The sequence below is a fragment of the Acartia tonsa genome, chromosome 9 (genome assembly GCF_053477335.1).
Source record: "Acartia tonsa isolate MP-2025a chromosome 9, ASM5347733v1, whole genome shotgun sequence".
Lineage (NCBI taxonomy): Eukaryota > Metazoa > Arthropoda > Copepoda > Calanoida > Acartiidae > Acartia > Acartia tonsa.
This window is the reverse complement of record NC_137268.1, coordinates 21,152,581-21,169,979: the sequence shown is the minus strand read 5'-3', so window position 1 is coordinate 21,169,979 and position 17,399 is coordinate 21,152,581. Positions and strand designations below refer to the sequence as shown.

The window sequence follows — 17,399 nt, the reverse complement described above, 5'->3', positions numbered from 1 at the left end:
AAGGATTTAAAAATTAATTTTTTTGTCGTTTTAATAAAACAACCATGACGGCCAGACTGCCTTTTATCAGGTTTTTGGCTATTTTTATATGTTTTACATATTTCCCCATATCTTTGTATATTTTGATGCAATTTTCAAACTTTTATGGGATATCTGTATCAAAATAATTTTTCCCATTGTTGTGAGCATCTTTAATATAATTTACTTTGACCATCGTCATCATGCAAAATAAAACAAGGTTTCATGTTTATTTTATCCAATAAATCTATTCTTGATTTTAGTAAAAACCTTTTAAATCTACCTGTACGTATTCCCATCGACGATTTTTTGTGCTTCGCTACTTATGGATGTTGTCATCCTTGTTTTAATTAGGATTGTAGCTCTTCATTAATTAATTAAATTCGTTCGTAATTGATTTTTCAATTTGGATGCAATCATACTTCTTTATATTATCATACTTTTATCGACTGTTATTTGTAAAATAGCTTTTTTTCAATATGTTAGGAACGGATGGATTAAATTGCAACGGTAAGGAGAGCAGCTACGCTTATAAAGAAGCTTACCTCGTATCTCTAGCATCTGTGGAGTAGAGAATCATGCTTAATAACAACCATGGAAAGGCAGGTCTCATCCTAAAAAGATTTTTTTCTTTATGTTTAAATTATGTAATCACTTTTTTAATTGAAGTATTAGTTTTTTGTTTCGGAAATGCGATTTAGTTGTACTATTCAGGAAAGCTTTACAAATATTTTTTGTTGGTTAAAAGATATTTTTGTAATTTCTACTATAATATAATAATAAAAACTAAAAACCTTTCTCCAATCAATCAATCAAAAATAAGCTGTAATTTTATAAATCCTTATGCCTGTTTGTCGTCCAGGCTGTGTGTGTATGTGTGTACCGAAAGATTTTGCTAAACGCTAAACCGATAAATTTATCTTTTACAGTGAAGCCTTTATATTCGTTCATAAATTATTTAGATAAAAAAATAACAGCTATATGTTATTCTGCCACAGGGGTGGACCATGTCACGATTTTGTATTGGGTCTTTGAAATAAGCTAATAGCGTCGAAAATATAAACACAGCCGATTACCTAACAAAAAAACAACTAATTTTTTGGTAGACGAAGAGGGACTCGGCCACTTGCGAGGGCGAGGTAGTTGTCTGGATCATACATCTATATTTGATACATTTATTATTTTAGCTTTGCTATTATGTATTTATCATATTTGATTATGTAATAAAAATTCAATGGAACTGATATTAGTGTAAACAAAGTCTAATGTGATTTTTCACAAAAACTTATTTCAATTACTTGAAGATTTTTTCTTAGAATAAAATTTATATAAATAGCATAAACTTTAAAACTTTCGTAACAATTTATAATATTTCATACATATTTTCTAGGGTTTTCCAAATTAAGGTTGTTTTTTTTTTTTTTTTTTTTGGGGGGGGGGGTTAGTTCAACCCTATGTCCTAAAATTGGCATCTTTGGAGCCTTGAAACTATATTTGTGAAATGATTTACAATGAGAAAGTTATTTAAAATGGACTATAAATCAAACTACTCTATACAGTCATTAAATGTAAATTCTGTATTTGAGGGCTAATTAACATCAATTGGGGGGATAGGGGAGGGACAAGGGATTAAATTTTGTTGGTAATTTAAATGTACTTTTTTGAGACACTTCGCGCCATGGTTTTTAAATATCAGGTATATTCCCAACATTTCTCGACCAAAATGTGTGTGTCAACAACCCTCCCCTTTCAATTAAAAAAAATATCTAATCCCTCCTTATTAAGATTTTTTACATCCCCCCACTCCTCACTAAAGAAAACCTGAACATATTAGCATTCATACCATAGTTATATAGTAGCTTCGCTACTAGAAATGCGTAGTTATCATCACTTTAATGTAATAAATTTATGCCGATTTCATGAATTAAAGAATATTTAAAAATGGATGTTTTGACAAAATGTATGATTATAAATTTTAGCAATAGTTTAGTACTCCCAAAAATATTTACCGTTGACAATTGTGAAATAATCCATAATATCAACTTTGCACTTTAAAAAAACCAAAGCTAATCCTGGGTCAGTTCGTCCGTCTAAAAAAATCAGCTCTGATAGTCCATTTAGTTCCTGAATTAAAATAGTAAAATTTAAAAATCGTAGTGACAAAACGTCAAAATGAATTCAGTCTATTTTTTATTGCTCTACTTATCTAATTCGCCAGTTTGTGAAAACATCCACTTTAAAAATGTCCAATTTGACTAAATTTGTGTCAAAAAGAGAAATCACTTGGAGAATATAAAGTGTCGCATATTGAAAACTTTTGTAACTTCATATGATACTGCAGGGGAACTATTCTTTTTGCAATCTGCAATCTGACGCTATTGTGCTGTAAAATTCGATACGATCCAATTTGCAATACTTATTTAAGTAATTGTAGCTTTTAAAAACATGAATTGAAATTTCACTTATTTAAACATACATATTTGTTTTAATTACACATAAGTAAGTAATTAGTTATGTGCCCAGTAAGATATAGGAAACTACCAATTAACCGATTACTCTTCAAACTTTTACAGATTACATTTGGAAAGTGTTTTCATTTAAAACATTGATGAAGTTTGAACCGGCTCTTTTTAACAAAAACAAAGGTCAAAGGAGAGCCTCCTAAAAATAACCGCAGCTCTAAATCCCGCCAAAAATCGCTATTTTAAAAACAATGCTAATTTTTATATGAAATATTTCTATAATGTAAAAACATAACTTGAAACAATTTATAAAGTTAAAATTTAATGTTGTCATTGCAAGAAGAAATTTGAGAATATGAATAAAAAAATGCATACTCTACCAACAAGGACGATAACATCCAATACAGGGGCGTCCAAGCTTTTTTTTTTTTTGGGGGGGGGGTGGTAAAAAAAAATTTAAGGGGTGGGTAATTCGTTGTTTTTTTTTTTTTTTGGGGGGGGGGGAAGTAAAATGGCGCAATTTTTTTTACCCCGGGGGTAAATTTTAAATGGGGGGAGTAAAATGAATTTTTTTTTTTGGGGGGGGTGATAATCTCCACTCCCCCCCCCCCTTGGACGTCTATGAATTCCAATAACAGCGGACTTTTAATAGGTGAAGCAATAACAAAATAGATGTATAACCCAGAATAACCACCTGGTGGTGAGGACCTTTTCGTTTGATTACAAATTACTTTCTGCTCTTTTGTAGCACTTTTGTAGGCTGTATGAATATTTCCGAAACTATTGGCTGACATTCAGAGCCAAATTGAAAGACGGAACTGGGTCCGCATCCCCGCGGGTAGATTTCCATAGCTCGTGTCCCCTCTATTCATTTATTTGGTTAAGCTTCTGATAGTCCTCATAAAAAGTAACAGGATGTCTGTTTGTGTGTCTGTCTTTCTTTGTATACCGAAGGATCTTGCTAAACAAACGGTGAAACGATATAGTTCTCCTTTACTATGTATTTTCTCATAGGTTCTTGTAAGGTTTATAATTATTTTGGAGGAGGGTACCACAACCAGGCCAACATAAAAAGTCCTAGAAGGCCTCTAGGGGCATATCCACCAATTTCATGTACAAAAAACCTTGACTTGTTAAAAGATTAACCTGCTTATAGTCCAAGGCATTGCAAATGCTTTTATAATTAACCCACCGTATATATTTAAAAATTCAACGTCTTTAGCATGTTACAGTTTTGTCTAGACTCATGCCTGACACCTTCCTAAAATTTACATTTTTGATGTGTCACAGGCTATTCGTTAGAAGAAACGACGAAACCCGCTACTTCGTTTTCTTTCCATGGTCCAAAAATTTATATATATTGAGTCACTTAATAGATCTTTTTGTTCAAAAATATCTTATGCGATTAAAATAATTACCTGCAAAAATGAAAAGCTTTGAGACGCCCAATTTTGAACATTTATTATTCTGAAATGTAATAGTTATTTAATTATTCTGCGGATAGAAAAATTAAAAAGATTTGTTACAGTTTTGTTTGTCCCGATTGCCCGATATTTTTGTTTTATTATTCGTAAAAATACGAGACGAAACATGATGTTATAGTGCGGTTTAAAACCAGTTCTAGTCCAGCGGATAATAATCGGTTTCGAAGCCATACTGTAATACAACATACATTTAAAATTCTTTTCATCATCTCTGTTTTTCTAGCCAAATTGATTCTTTATTTATAATAAAGAAATCTTTCTATCTAACACTTCTATCTAAAATTGTGTTTGATATTTAACATAATTTCTTTTTCATTTTATAGCGGAAACGTGGAGAAGAAGGGTATGGGGGTGTCCACCTGCCTACGCACCCCCATTGACAAGGGTAAAGTAACATACCCACTAGAATTACCAAAGGAGGCTTGTTTGATTTAGAGTATGTTGATTATGTAGGGTGGTGTTTGTGACACATTCTACCCCCTAAAACTTACACTACCCTCGATCTATTTGAAAAGTAATGGCAAAAAAATATTAATGGGGTGATTTTAAAAGTTTGTTTTTACAAATATTTCTCCTAAGAAAAATTATTAATATTTAGAAAAATCTAAAAATTAATCAAAAGAAAACCCTAATTAAAATGAGACATAAAACCATTGCATACCATTCCTGAATCATTTAAACTATCCTAGCTCACTATTTTAACAATAATAACCCAAAACTATATTTTATGTACTTTAAATTAATATTAATGTAAAAGTATTTGTTGTACATACACATACACAAGTACATTTGTGTATTTGATGTTTTTCCTAATGAATTCTATTTTACTTTTAAATAGAAAAGTGTTTTCACAAAACAGTTTAATAGAATTTATAGATATAGCAAGCACACGTAAAAAGTATATTTTTTTGAGCAGCTACTCTATAACTATGGTATGAACGAACCCTGGGCGTGCATATCAGGTGGGTAGAGATTTAGCAGACCCTCTAATTTTAATTTTAGTTTTAAAAAGAAAATTAAAAATAATTATGAGAGGGTTTTTTTTCTAGGGGGATTTCTCTTGAGATTGTGTTAGTTTCCTTCTACAAAATAGCTTTAAACCTACCCAGGACATATGAGAAGCTACACTGTAAAGGAGAACCTTATCGGATCATTGGTTAGCGATGTTCTTTTTAACAGACATAGATCATGTTACTTTTTATACTTCTTTTAGACATACATTATATATTATCTATGAGCATTTTAAATAATTATTTTTGCATGCAATTAATGGACATATTTGTCCTTGTTATAATTGAATGTGAGTGTATGACAACCCCAAATAGAAACATTGAATAGAAAAATTGATTGAAAACTAGATTTGTTTGCAGAGCTATCCTGGTATTTTTCCTCAAACTAGCAAGAACAGATCTTCCTCCCATTTTAAAAAATAAATTACAAATAAAGGAGTGGGGATTTTTTTGTATATTTCTAACACAAACTACCTGATATTACCTAACCTCAAAGGAAAATAAACACTAGAAAAACAAAACGCCACCCCCCCCCCCCCCAACAAAAAAAAACACCAGCAACCTTATTTACAATTATATTTTTAGGTGGGGGGATTTCTGTACTCAACTAGACACTTTGAAAGAAACTAACACTATCTCATAAGTAGTGTGGTTACAAGCCAGGAAAAAATTATATATTACTCTAGATAAAGCAATGAAAAAAGTTACCTAAGCTCATTATAGTGCCTGTAAAAATGACGTTATACAATACAAATCACCAAAGAAAGGCCAATACACAGACTAAATTACCAATGACAGGCCTGTATATATTCTAATTGACCTAGGGTAGGCCAGTATGACGTCATTTTTAATAGGCACTAAAAAGGCTTCGAAAAAAGTCAGACAAATTTTCACAAAAAATCAGCTTACAACCTCATAGATAAATTTTTAAAACAAACTTGAGGAAAGACAGAAGGATGGACAGACAAAATGAAAGACTTATTACTTGATAGATAAATGGTCATGTTATACTTTAAAATATGCTGATTTTATCCACTAAAATTCAAAAAAGGATAGATTTTAAAACAACTTCTTTTATAGATAAATTTACAATAAAAATATTTGTAACGTAACATAAATCTTTACAAATTGTTTGTGAGCAAAAGTAAATTATTTTGTCACGTTTATCAACAAAATCCCAGGGTTTACAAGTGGAACATACTCTCTACCGCATTCCACACTTAATTTGTGATAAGTTAAGTTTTGGTAACCCCACAGGGTTACTTTTTGTGTCTGTTAGTTTTTAGAGTTTATTTTGAAAGCTAGAAATATTTTATGTTTAATTTTTGTCAGGGATCTAAGAATCGTTAAAGTATTGAAAAGATTCTCTTACCAATTAGGCATAACTAATAAACTAAGAAATATATAGCAAGGATTTAGTCAAGAGTCTTTTGAATTTGTGATGATTCTTAAACCAATTGAACATATCTAATTGTACCTGGTGTGTGTTATGTAAAGAAGGATAGTTATGGGGAATCTACTCGAAAAATATGAGATTTTGTAAACACTACGTTTATCAGGTAAAATAAGGAACATCACAGACATAAATTTTCTAACATTTTTCTTCATAAATTTATTATGTCTTTTTATTTTAAAGAAAACCTGCGGCTGTGCCCCTAATGCTCGAAGGGGTAGGAAAGGAAAGAATACTAACCTTAAACCATTCTTAAATCTAAAAAATAAATCTCGAAGCCTAAAACAATCTCGAGAAAATCTTCCCTGAATGGAAAACGCAATAGGATATATTGATATTGAAATTTTAAGCTACAAACAAACAAAAAATCTAAGCTTAGGATCAGGAAAATGGCCTTAAACCACCTTTAGACAATTATAAGGCTTCCCTAAAAAGCACAACCCTTTCAGACCATCAATATTCGAAAGCTAAAGCTTTAGACAAGAAAAACCTTACAACTTTAAATCATAGGATGAGAATTGTTCAATATGGATGTAAGCATTCAAGTTTCTAGAAGATTTTCTTTATCAAACATTTTTTTACGTCAGACATCGAAATCATTAATACTAAATATTTTTATTTGGATGATGAAAAAGACAATTTCAAGAAAGTGTTGTTTCTTATTGATATTTCATAAATTCAAGTTTAGTTTAAAGGAAAGAAAATTATCCTAAGAAATCTTCATTATCTTTTTTTAATCAAAAATATTTTCTTGTTTAATCAGAAAATATTGAGTATAAATTAATCAAAATATAAAAAAAAACTCTTACTCATAGAAATTCAATTAAGTTGGTAATACAATTTTGTTTGTACAACCTCCTCTGTCTTTTCAATTACAAGCTGTGTTTTCCATTTTTTGATTTTGTTCTTGTGTTCATATATGTATGTTTGTTTGTCTGCTAAATTGTTAAAATCTGCCAAAGTATAAAAAAGTTAGTTGGAGAGAGGACAGCGGACTAATGAGTATTTACATAATACCGCCAATCCTTATGATAAAGTAACAGGATGTCTGTCTGTTTGTACCGAAGGATCTCGCTAACTAACAAACTGATATTGTTCTCCATTATTGAGTAGCTTGTCATTTGTCCTGGGAAGATTTGTAACTATTTTGGGGGAGGGTATCTCAACCCTTACAAGAGAAAAAAATATCCCTTCCCCAAAGTTATTTTTTAAAAGCAAAGCTTTTCTTTAATTAGGGTCGGTCCGTCCGTCCGTACGTCCGTCACAGAGAGTTAGCTCTTTTCGTTAATTTAAACAGGTTAGAATTGTCCTATCGATTCCAAACTTTGCATGATAATTCCTATAGTAGTTAGGTACAATTTAGAAAGCGTAGCAACTCTATAAACAATACCAGAATGTCCGTACGTCCATTTTAAACATGTCGATTTTTAACTTTTTTGACAACAAATTTTTGTATGTTAAAATTATCATATTCTTCTGATTTTTTGAAAACTGATTCCTATTACAACAAGGTACAATGTTATAAGCGAAGCATCTCTTTAAACAAGTCCCAAAAATGTAAGTATGTCCTTAAACAGTATAATCTATTTATGTAGTTTTGCAACAAATTTTCTTAAAATATTGTTTGTACTGATGCATTAATATTCTGCTAATTCAGTTCTGACAATCTACAAGTGTTTATGTTTGTTTGTCCTTCCATTTTAGAGCTTCGCTTTTATGGATGTTGTCATCCTTGTTTAAAATTAAAATTAAAAAAAGGTTGGGGTGGTCTAGAGGCCTCTAAACAATTAATTTTCTCTATATTTGGTCCAGTCCGCCAGTCTTGTTTTTTTCTAGACATCCGATTCTCGCAAGTTATGTTAAGCTACAGATAGACGTCCTTTTATTTTTGTATTTATTTCAATATTATATCAAACACTTTTTCTATATTTTTGTAGTATTGACTTAACCACTCGTTCGTTGTAATTAGTTAGCATTGATGTAGGGCCGGAAAATTCTATTCAACACTTATTCATTCTAGCTCATTTATTAAAAGCGAAGCTATTTTATATATTAAGGTATACCATTAACAATAGTCTATTGCAACCGTCAGTCACAAAAAAATTTGTAGTTATTATCTAATCGTGTCTTATTTTCAGTATTTGTGAGGTATCACGCATGGCTTTTCTTTTTATTACAGATTTTTTTCTTCTGTACTTCGTATAAGAATAATTATAATATACCTAAATAATTAATATAATTGTAATATAATAATACATATATCCTTGTTAAAAGCGAATTATTTCCATAATTATGGTAAATCTGTACGTTAATCAGTAACGGTTAGCTATTTTCGTTATTTGAGACATGTATTTTAGTATTGTCCGATCGATTTCAAAAATGGCATGATGATTCCTAAAACAGTTGACAACAACAGTAATTTTTTTATAATAACTTTTTGTATGATATAATTATCCTATTCATCTGATTCTTGGAATAATGATTCCAAGGACTACAAGCGTTATTGTCCGTTTGACTTTCCTTCTGATTTTAGAGCTTCGCATTTATGGATGTTGTCATCCTTGTTTTACTAATAACATAATGTATGTTATATTTTTTTTTATAATAATCTGTTATGGAAAATAATAATTTTTGTGTGTTTCATAATTTTTCCCATGGGGCATTTTTCATAAAATTACATCTTTTGTATCGTGGTGCGTGGACATCAGGGATATGGGGATAGGATAAAGGTAATAGGGGATTTTTTTCTCAAATCATGATAAACAAAATTTCTTTTATGGTAGATCAAAAAGAAAAGGCAACAGGGTGGGAGGGAACAATGGACTATAATAACACTTGCACCCAATGCTTATTAAACAAGTTACCTTCATGTTTGGTAAAACTTTAACATTTATTAAAGAGTGAATGGTTGCTTCCAAACTTGTAGTGTCTAATCCTTTCAACCAATGGGGAAATTTTGTTTTTCACCATTGAGGTCTATATCTATTTATCATCCATTGTCTTATCTCTTAAGATCCCCGGACAGAAACAAAAAGTCAAACAGAACAGACAAAATTATCCCTGTGGAAAAGGTGTTAATAAACATTCACAAAGGTTTTTTGTCGTCAATATGACATTTTTAATTGTTGCATACGATCGATCTTTTCTTGCAACAGCTTTTTTCAGTATTAAAAGCATAAAGATAGGCCACAGTAAAAGTGTCTTACTATGACGTCAGAAAAAATTAACAATTAACCAATGAGAAGCCAGTATTCACAATGGTAAAATATATAGCGGCCTCTCATTGGTTAGTTGTTAATTTTTTCTGACGTCATAGTCAGACACTTTTACTGTTTTCATAAAGATACCATATTACGCTTTTCTAAAAATGATTTGTTAGTCGTTATCATTTTTGTATTACATAATCATGACATCCCTTTAGTTCTACAAATGCCGAAACTGCGGCTAAAACCGTACAGTCCGGTTGCCGAGCCTTGCTTTTTTTCTATTCTACTGTTCAGTGTTTAAAATAGATGGCCTTTTTTGTATCTATGTACGTGTTTAGTGTATGTGTTTGTGTGTGTGTATGTATGGGTTTGTGTGGATGTGTATGTTGGAGGAAAAATGATTTACTTTGACAATGTGTACTTATAACAATTTATATATAGGCATATTGTCTGTAATTTTTCCATTTGTTTGCCGTTTTCCTCCCATTTCAAATACAAAACCAGTTAAGACAATAAACTAAATCATATTAGACTTTGTTAACATTCAAACTAGATTGTTTAAAAAGCAATAGAACATTTTCAAACTACTTTATCAAACTAACAAGTTTTGATACTTGATACATGATACCTTTATTAAAATTGTATTGGTTAGTTCAAAACTAGTAGTGTTGAAACTTGTTAACCAATAATTTTCCTCTACACTAGTGATAATCTTGTTTTCATTGAGGATGTGTATCAACTTATCGTCCATTGTTTCATCGATAAAAGTATATATGTATGATCGAGACAAATACTTAATGTTAAACATATTGGTACGTTGCACTCAAAATAATACTATGGAAAATTGTAACATTGTCTGTTTAGACATAAATTGTGTGCAGGCTTTTTTTTACTGCAATATTTTGTCTGTATATGGCAGTATTAACCATATAACATAAGTGAAATTGTGAGGGGTGGGGCATTAAATATTGTTCTGAATATATCCTAACGTAATCGATATATAATTACTTGGTTGTGGCACCAGATTTTCATCTAATAAAATGGTATTTTCAGCTGGCTAAATTAACGATACTAAATTCATCCCTTACCCCACCCCCTCTTCTCCTACTGAAGGAACGAATATATGAGCTGGGCAACCTAAATTGACGACAAATTTTCCTCTGTCATTATATCCAATTATGTATCAATTCCTTACGGCAACTTGATTCAAGCTTATCAATTCAGGTATTAAAATTAAGATATCTCAAATCATTGAAAAATGCTAAAGTATACTATTGTGAGTAACGTTGTTCGTCCATATAATAGTTATTTCTCGTATTGTATTATAAACGGCTTTCCGCGGATATAGAATGTACAATTATAAGATTAAAACTAGTTTTTTTAGCCCCGTGGTGCCGAAGGCACCGGCTAAAAAAACTAGTTTTAATCTTATGATTGTATATTTCTATATTCGTAGAAAACTGGATATAATACGATGCTAGACATAGTTTTTTCGTATTCATGAGAACCGGTTCCTATCCACCGGATTCAAATGAATACGAGAAAATAATTTATTGGTACAAACAGAGCACATGGCTTTTTTCACAAGGTACTATAGCTGCAGCCATATTTGACATCTATTGCTGCTTATATTTAAAAAAAAAAACAATTAGTAGCCGTCTCCAAAGCTGCCAGTAAAAAAAGCGGGTATAGTCCTTTTCACGACATCCCTCCATAAGGAGCGATTCTTCGTATTTTTCACAGTATCTTTTCTCCTATTTCTAGCCCCTGCGGGGGGCTCTAACCCTGCGGGGCCAATTACCTAACCCTGTGGGGCAATCACCTAACACAATATAACCTAACCTAACCTAAAATAACCTATAAAAAGCCATTTTAAAAATACGAAGAATCGCTCCTTATGGAGGGATGTCGTGAAAAGGACTATACCCAAAAAAGCATATAAAATATGCATCCTCTAGCCTATCAACTTTTTTGGGACAGCTGCATTTGTCATTTTGTCAACAATTCACCATCCACAGTCGCAGCTAAATGTATTATTTTCATCAATCAGCTGCCGCAGTCAATTAAGATCTAAAGGAAGCCTGCAAGAATTTTTTTTATTTTGCTTCTAGGCTATGCAATTCATTTTCTGACGCAAGGAAAACTTTCGAAATTTTCATATACCTAAAATGGCATTTTAAAATGCCTAAAACTCTTGTTGTTGAAACTGGAGGCTTCAATTTTTGGGTAATGGTCTAGTTGTGACAGTATTTCAGCAGTTAGAGCGGTGTATTTCTTGCTGTCACTCTTTAAAGATGGCGGTTGGGTGCCCTGTCTTTTTACTGCAATGTTGTATGTCTTTTTTGATTTATTTACATATATCCAACTTCAATACGAGGAAAAAAACTTGATTTTCCTAGTAAAAGTTTGCAAGATATCTATGAGATCAATTGTATATGCTTAAAATGTCCTTTTTAAAACTATAAACACTTTGGTATTCCTGAACCCTTTTTGAACTTTGAAACAAAAATAAAGTTTCCCAAAAGGGCTCAAATTTGCCCATAACACGAATGTAAAAATTCTCTGATATATTCATAATGATATATTTTAATTTATTGTTTTTTTACTCCTACCGATAATAAAAATACCTAGAAAATTCTACATAATATATTTTTTTCTCAAGTGACGAATATTCTAGAAAAAAAGGCTTTAGTGAAACAAGAACAATTATGACCACAAGAAGCGCATTATTTAAAGTTGACTGTAGCTTGGATAAAAAAAACAGTAAACTGAGTTTCACAAAAAAAGTTCTGAAATGTACGAAACCTTGCAATCTTAAGTGTATTTGTAGGACACCTTTACTTTGCCCGACTTATATTATAGCTTCGCTTCTCAGCACTGTCCCTAATTTTCTGTTGATTCCCCTTTTAGCTATGGGAGAAGCCATTGTGAATAGATCAATATAATGTATTTGCCTCTGTATAGTTTTTTTTGCCATTTATTATGTTTTATTCATTCAGTTATACATCTGCCTCTCCCTCCGTGGCTCAGAGAGGCGATCAGCTTTGTATAGCAACCAACTATTATGATATCTTTTACTATGTAATTCTTATTCTAATATGTGTATCCTTAATCCATGTGTTATTATATTATGTTGTAAACCATTAGTATTTAAGCTGCCCTTTCACAATAAACATCCAATCTGAATTACTGTTAATTATAGTTATAGGCAGATTAGCAAAGCTTACCTGCAAGTCGTGGTTAAAAGTCTGTCTGACTACCAAGCTCGTGATCGCGAACCCATGAGGATAAGGCGGGGTACACTCCCACATATTTATGTTGTGTCATACATTTAGAGTGACAGAGTGACGGACACAGGTTCAGACATAGTCTTGTTAAAGAGGAGCTGCGCCACAAAGAATAATTTCCTGCAGTTTTTAAAGAATGCATTGTACAATGCTTCATAAGCAAAGAAAATTAAGTATGTATTACATACACACATCATACAAATATTTAAAGATTATTATACTAAAAACAAATGTTTTCAGCATAGATATAAAAGGAGCATTCTGTAAAAATGTAAAACTTTTTAAATGATGACTTGATGAGGGCTCAGAAGCTTCATTTGCAACCTCGTGGCATTGAGCAGCAGTTTTTTAACAAGCAACAGTTTTTTAACAAGAAGCAATTGAACAATATGCTCTTTGCAGCCATAGCTGCTATGATATGCGACCAAAAGCAGAGCAGCTAAAGCTGTAAAAAGTTAAATTATCTAGTTCAAAATCTTTAATCTCCAGATGGGAAAGTTGATCCCTTCAGAATAAAATCTAAGCTTTCCTTCACAGTGCTGTTTAAGATTGAATACCACCCTCCCTCTCTCTACCCAGTAACCAATATTACCTAACGTAACCTGACTCTAACATATAAATGAAAAACTTTACTTTCCTATTTTCAATTTATAAGAAGGTTGGGGGCCGTGGGGGGAAGGTTAGTACTAGTGCTCAAGAGTGTACTTTGAAAACTAGGGCCATTAGAGCTATAGATCCTACATTGATTCTTGACGAAGCCCAATCTGCACCACTTTTTATTCATGTGATGTCATAAAAATGAGAAAGTTAAGCGGAGAATTAGGAAAGAAATTAGAAAATCCCTAAAAAAGAGATGGATTATCCATTATTTTTATGCAATCACTGGATTCAAAAGTGGTGCAGATTGGGCTTCGTCTGATTCTTCATAATATGTATCCCTTGCTAAAATATTCCTAATTCATCATAATACCTCATACCTATTACAAGTAAAAAAAAATCTGTGTATACTGTGTAGTGCACTTTACTTACTTACATACATTATTATTATTTACTTATTTTGGTAAGTATTTACAATTTGTAATATAATGTAATAAAACAAGGATGACAACATCCATAAAAGCTCTGAAACAGTAGGAATAACGAACATTAACAGTAGTAAAGCGTCAGAATTGAAAAAGCAGAATAAGAAATGTATATTTCTAAACAAAATAGGAAGTAAATTTGTTACAAAACGGCCTAAATACAGGCTACTTTTTAAGGACATACTTACAGTTTTAGAATTTGAATATAGAGATTCCTCGCTTAACATATTGTACCTTGTTGTCCTAGAATTATTATTCAAAAAAAGCAATGAATAGCATAATTATATCACAAACAAAATTTTGCTAAAAAGTTTAAAAAGCAACATGTTTTTAATGGACTTTCTTGTAACGATTATAGAGTTCCTACGCTTCCTAAATTGTACCTAACTGTTTTAGGAATCTTCAAGATAAGGTTGAAATCGATAGGACAATTCTAACATGTCTAAATTAACGAAAAGAGCTAATGGAGGTATTTGCATTATTAATTGAGTGTTCCTTCTTTCCTAGCATTGCATTGCAGGAAGACAGACAGAAAATCAAATTTTAAACTTATAGAGAGCTTCGCTAATACAATATCTATTAACTAGCGGCTACGCCCCTAGAGGCCTCTAGTGGCACTTTGAATGTTTTTGTTTGTTAAAGTCTACGATAATTCTTTATGTTACGGATACCTCTTAATGTTACGTTGAAGTCTCCCAGATTTTAAGAAAATTTTCAATTTTTTTGTCATTTCTTTTGGGAGGGTGGTAGTACCCTCCCCCAAAATAGTTAAAAACCTTCCCAGGACATATGAGAATCTACCCTGTTAAGGAGAACCCGATCGGTTCAGCGGTTAGCGAGATCCTTCGGTACAGACACACAGACAGACAAACATCCTTTTACTTTAGTATAAGCATTTATAGACATCTTATAACTTTAAAAGATTTCCTATTACAATTTATTATCAACAAAATAAAACAATTATTTGATTGTTCAAAAGATCCACTACTTGAGACATCTTAATTAATTTTAGAGGATTTTCTCATTGTTTCAAAGTAGCAACTAATAACTTTATCTCAATTAGAAATAAATAAAATTAATTAATTACAAATTACAGTTGTCTGTTTGTCTGTCTGTCTTTCTTTAGCTTCTTTTCCCTTTTAATACAGAGCCCCTAGATGCTATGGTCATCAGGGGCAATTTTTTTGAGCATTTGAAATCCCCTACCATAAATTTGATTGAAAGCATAACAAAGTGAATATAAGAATCTTAATTGTAAGCGGTTTCTTAAGGTAAAAAACAGACAAACGGACATTCAACCTCTTTTACTAAATGATAATTGCTGAAAGTATTGATTAGAACTAAATAGTAGAAATGGTTGTATGAAAGTATTTTGTAAAATGAGAAATTATAAAGAAGTTGCATCGACTCTTCATAATGTGGGCTCACACTGAAAACAAGGAATAAAGTGTTCAAAGAAATATCAGCCGCAAACCCAAAATAAATTTTATTTTCTACCTGATGATTTTTAATCTTAGAGTTTGTTATTGTTTTCGAGAACTTTAACCCTTATTTACCTAACCTAACCTAAAAGCAAAAAAAGTATAAAACAAAATATAATGACTATTTCTTCTATATTGCAAATAGTATTATAATGTTATTGTTATCAACAAAGAATTTATGATATAGTAATTAATATAAGAGATAATTGAATGTTTTCTTTCTTCCAAAATTGCAATTCATGTCACTTTATTCTTATTATGTAAATGATTTTGTTGAGACTGACTACTACTATTCATATTTTGTCCATTAGGATTTTGTAAGTGGAATGTCTGGTCTGCTAAAAGGGTTATATTATGATGATTCCTATAACTAATACAAAAAAGTTAAAATATTTTATTTTTCCGTCCGTCTGTCCGTCCACTTATATAGATATATGACAATAGCTTAACTAGTAACTTTGCTGCTAATAACTTGAACACAAAGTTGTTAAAAGTTTTCCATGAAATATCTAAAAAGGATGTTCAAACTTTTATAGATAAAAATATAAAGAATATTTTACATTTATAGGCATTAAATACACTGTGTATTGAAATAATACTTAAACGATTTAGAGATATTAAAGAATAAGAAAAAACTATCTAAATTTAAGTGCAGCAAAAAAGCAAACATAATTTTCAATAAAAATTGAATATTTAAGTGTAAAATAATAAAGTAATTTATGGTAAAATTGTAATTATAAACTTAATGGAAATGTCAATTGGATCTTTCTTACAGTAAAAAAAAACTAAAAATATTTTTAAACAACTATATTTTTCGTTTTAACTATAAACAAAAGTTTAAACAAAATAATTAAAATTTTATCCTTCAAGCGTTTTATATTTAGCTATCGATAAGATACGCTAAATAAAAAAAAAACTATTTTAGAAAGCAAAGACTTTCTGTATTTAGTGTCGGTCCGTAAGTTTGTTTAATGTAATATAATTAGCTTTTTTGGAATAATGATTCCTAGGACAACAAAGTACAATTTAAGCAGTTTTGCAACAAATTTACTTACCATTTTTTAAACGTATACATAAAAAGTTTTAATGTATTTTGTCCTACCGTTTGAAGAGTTTTGTTTTTATGGATGTTGTCATCCTTGTTGTATGAAGGTCGGGACCATATTTTACTGGAATTGGAGAAGTGAAATTTCTTTCCAACATTTAAATGATGAATGATAGAGAGAGGGGGGTGTGCCTTTATTTCAGCGAATTTTTAAAAGCACAAACGAATACACATCTAGCGTCTAAGGGCTCTGTATTCTAAGAATCTGAAGTAAAAATTTAGAACCCTCCCAAGACTTAAATCTAACAAAGAAAAAGCCTAAAACAAGCACATTACCTATGTAAAGCTTACCTAAAAAGGATAACTCAGTCAGTTAAGTAGTTATTGAGATCTTAAGCTTCAGACAAAAAAAAGGCTTCTACTTTCTATAATAGGAAAACTTGTGCATTCATACAAAGCACTTTGTTGAGCATTGATAACACCCCCCCTAAAAAAAAATATCTAAATTTATTTTGTTTGTTTATTACTTGATGTCAGGTTAGGTTAGGTTATATTTGATACTGGATTAGGAGTGCAGGCTTAGAACACTAAAGGTATAGGCTCCGAAGGGATTGGGCACAGAACCCCCCCCCCCCCGGCCACTCCTTTATTTTCAATTTGTTTTAAAATAAAGTAGGTGGGAGGGGGGTTCAGTCAGTGCACAAATGGCACATGAAGGAAAGCATAAATAATTCTTTTTTTGTATTTTAAGCATAGAATAAAAACTAACCCCTCCATATTTTTTTAAAATAAGGAGGGAGTAGAAATATTTTTTATAAATTTTTAAAAATATTTTCTAAACAGCAATGCATAGAAATATCAAAGTTTAAAA

General features: G+C 31.1%; 1 protein-coding gene across 1 annotated transcript in view; it reads right to left on the bottom strand.

The window, feature by feature from the left end:
* LOC145328485 (metabotropic glutamate receptor 7-like) overlaps positions 1 to 3,949 on the bottom strand; it is a 131,590-nt gene extending 127,641 nt beyond the window's left edge. Inside the window, exons 1-2 of the mRNA XM_080172187.1 lie at positions 3,899 to 3,949; positions 564 to 632 (exon numbers count right to left, since the gene is read on the bottom strand). Of these exons, the coding sequence (XP_080028313.1) occupies positions 564 to 632; positions 3,899 to 3,939 (110 nt within the window). The 5' untranslated portion in view covers positions 3,940 to 3,949. The remainder of the gene's footprint in view (positions 1 to 563; positions 633 to 3,898) is intronic.
* Between the last annotated feature and the right edge of the window lie 13,450 nt (positions 3,950 to 17,399).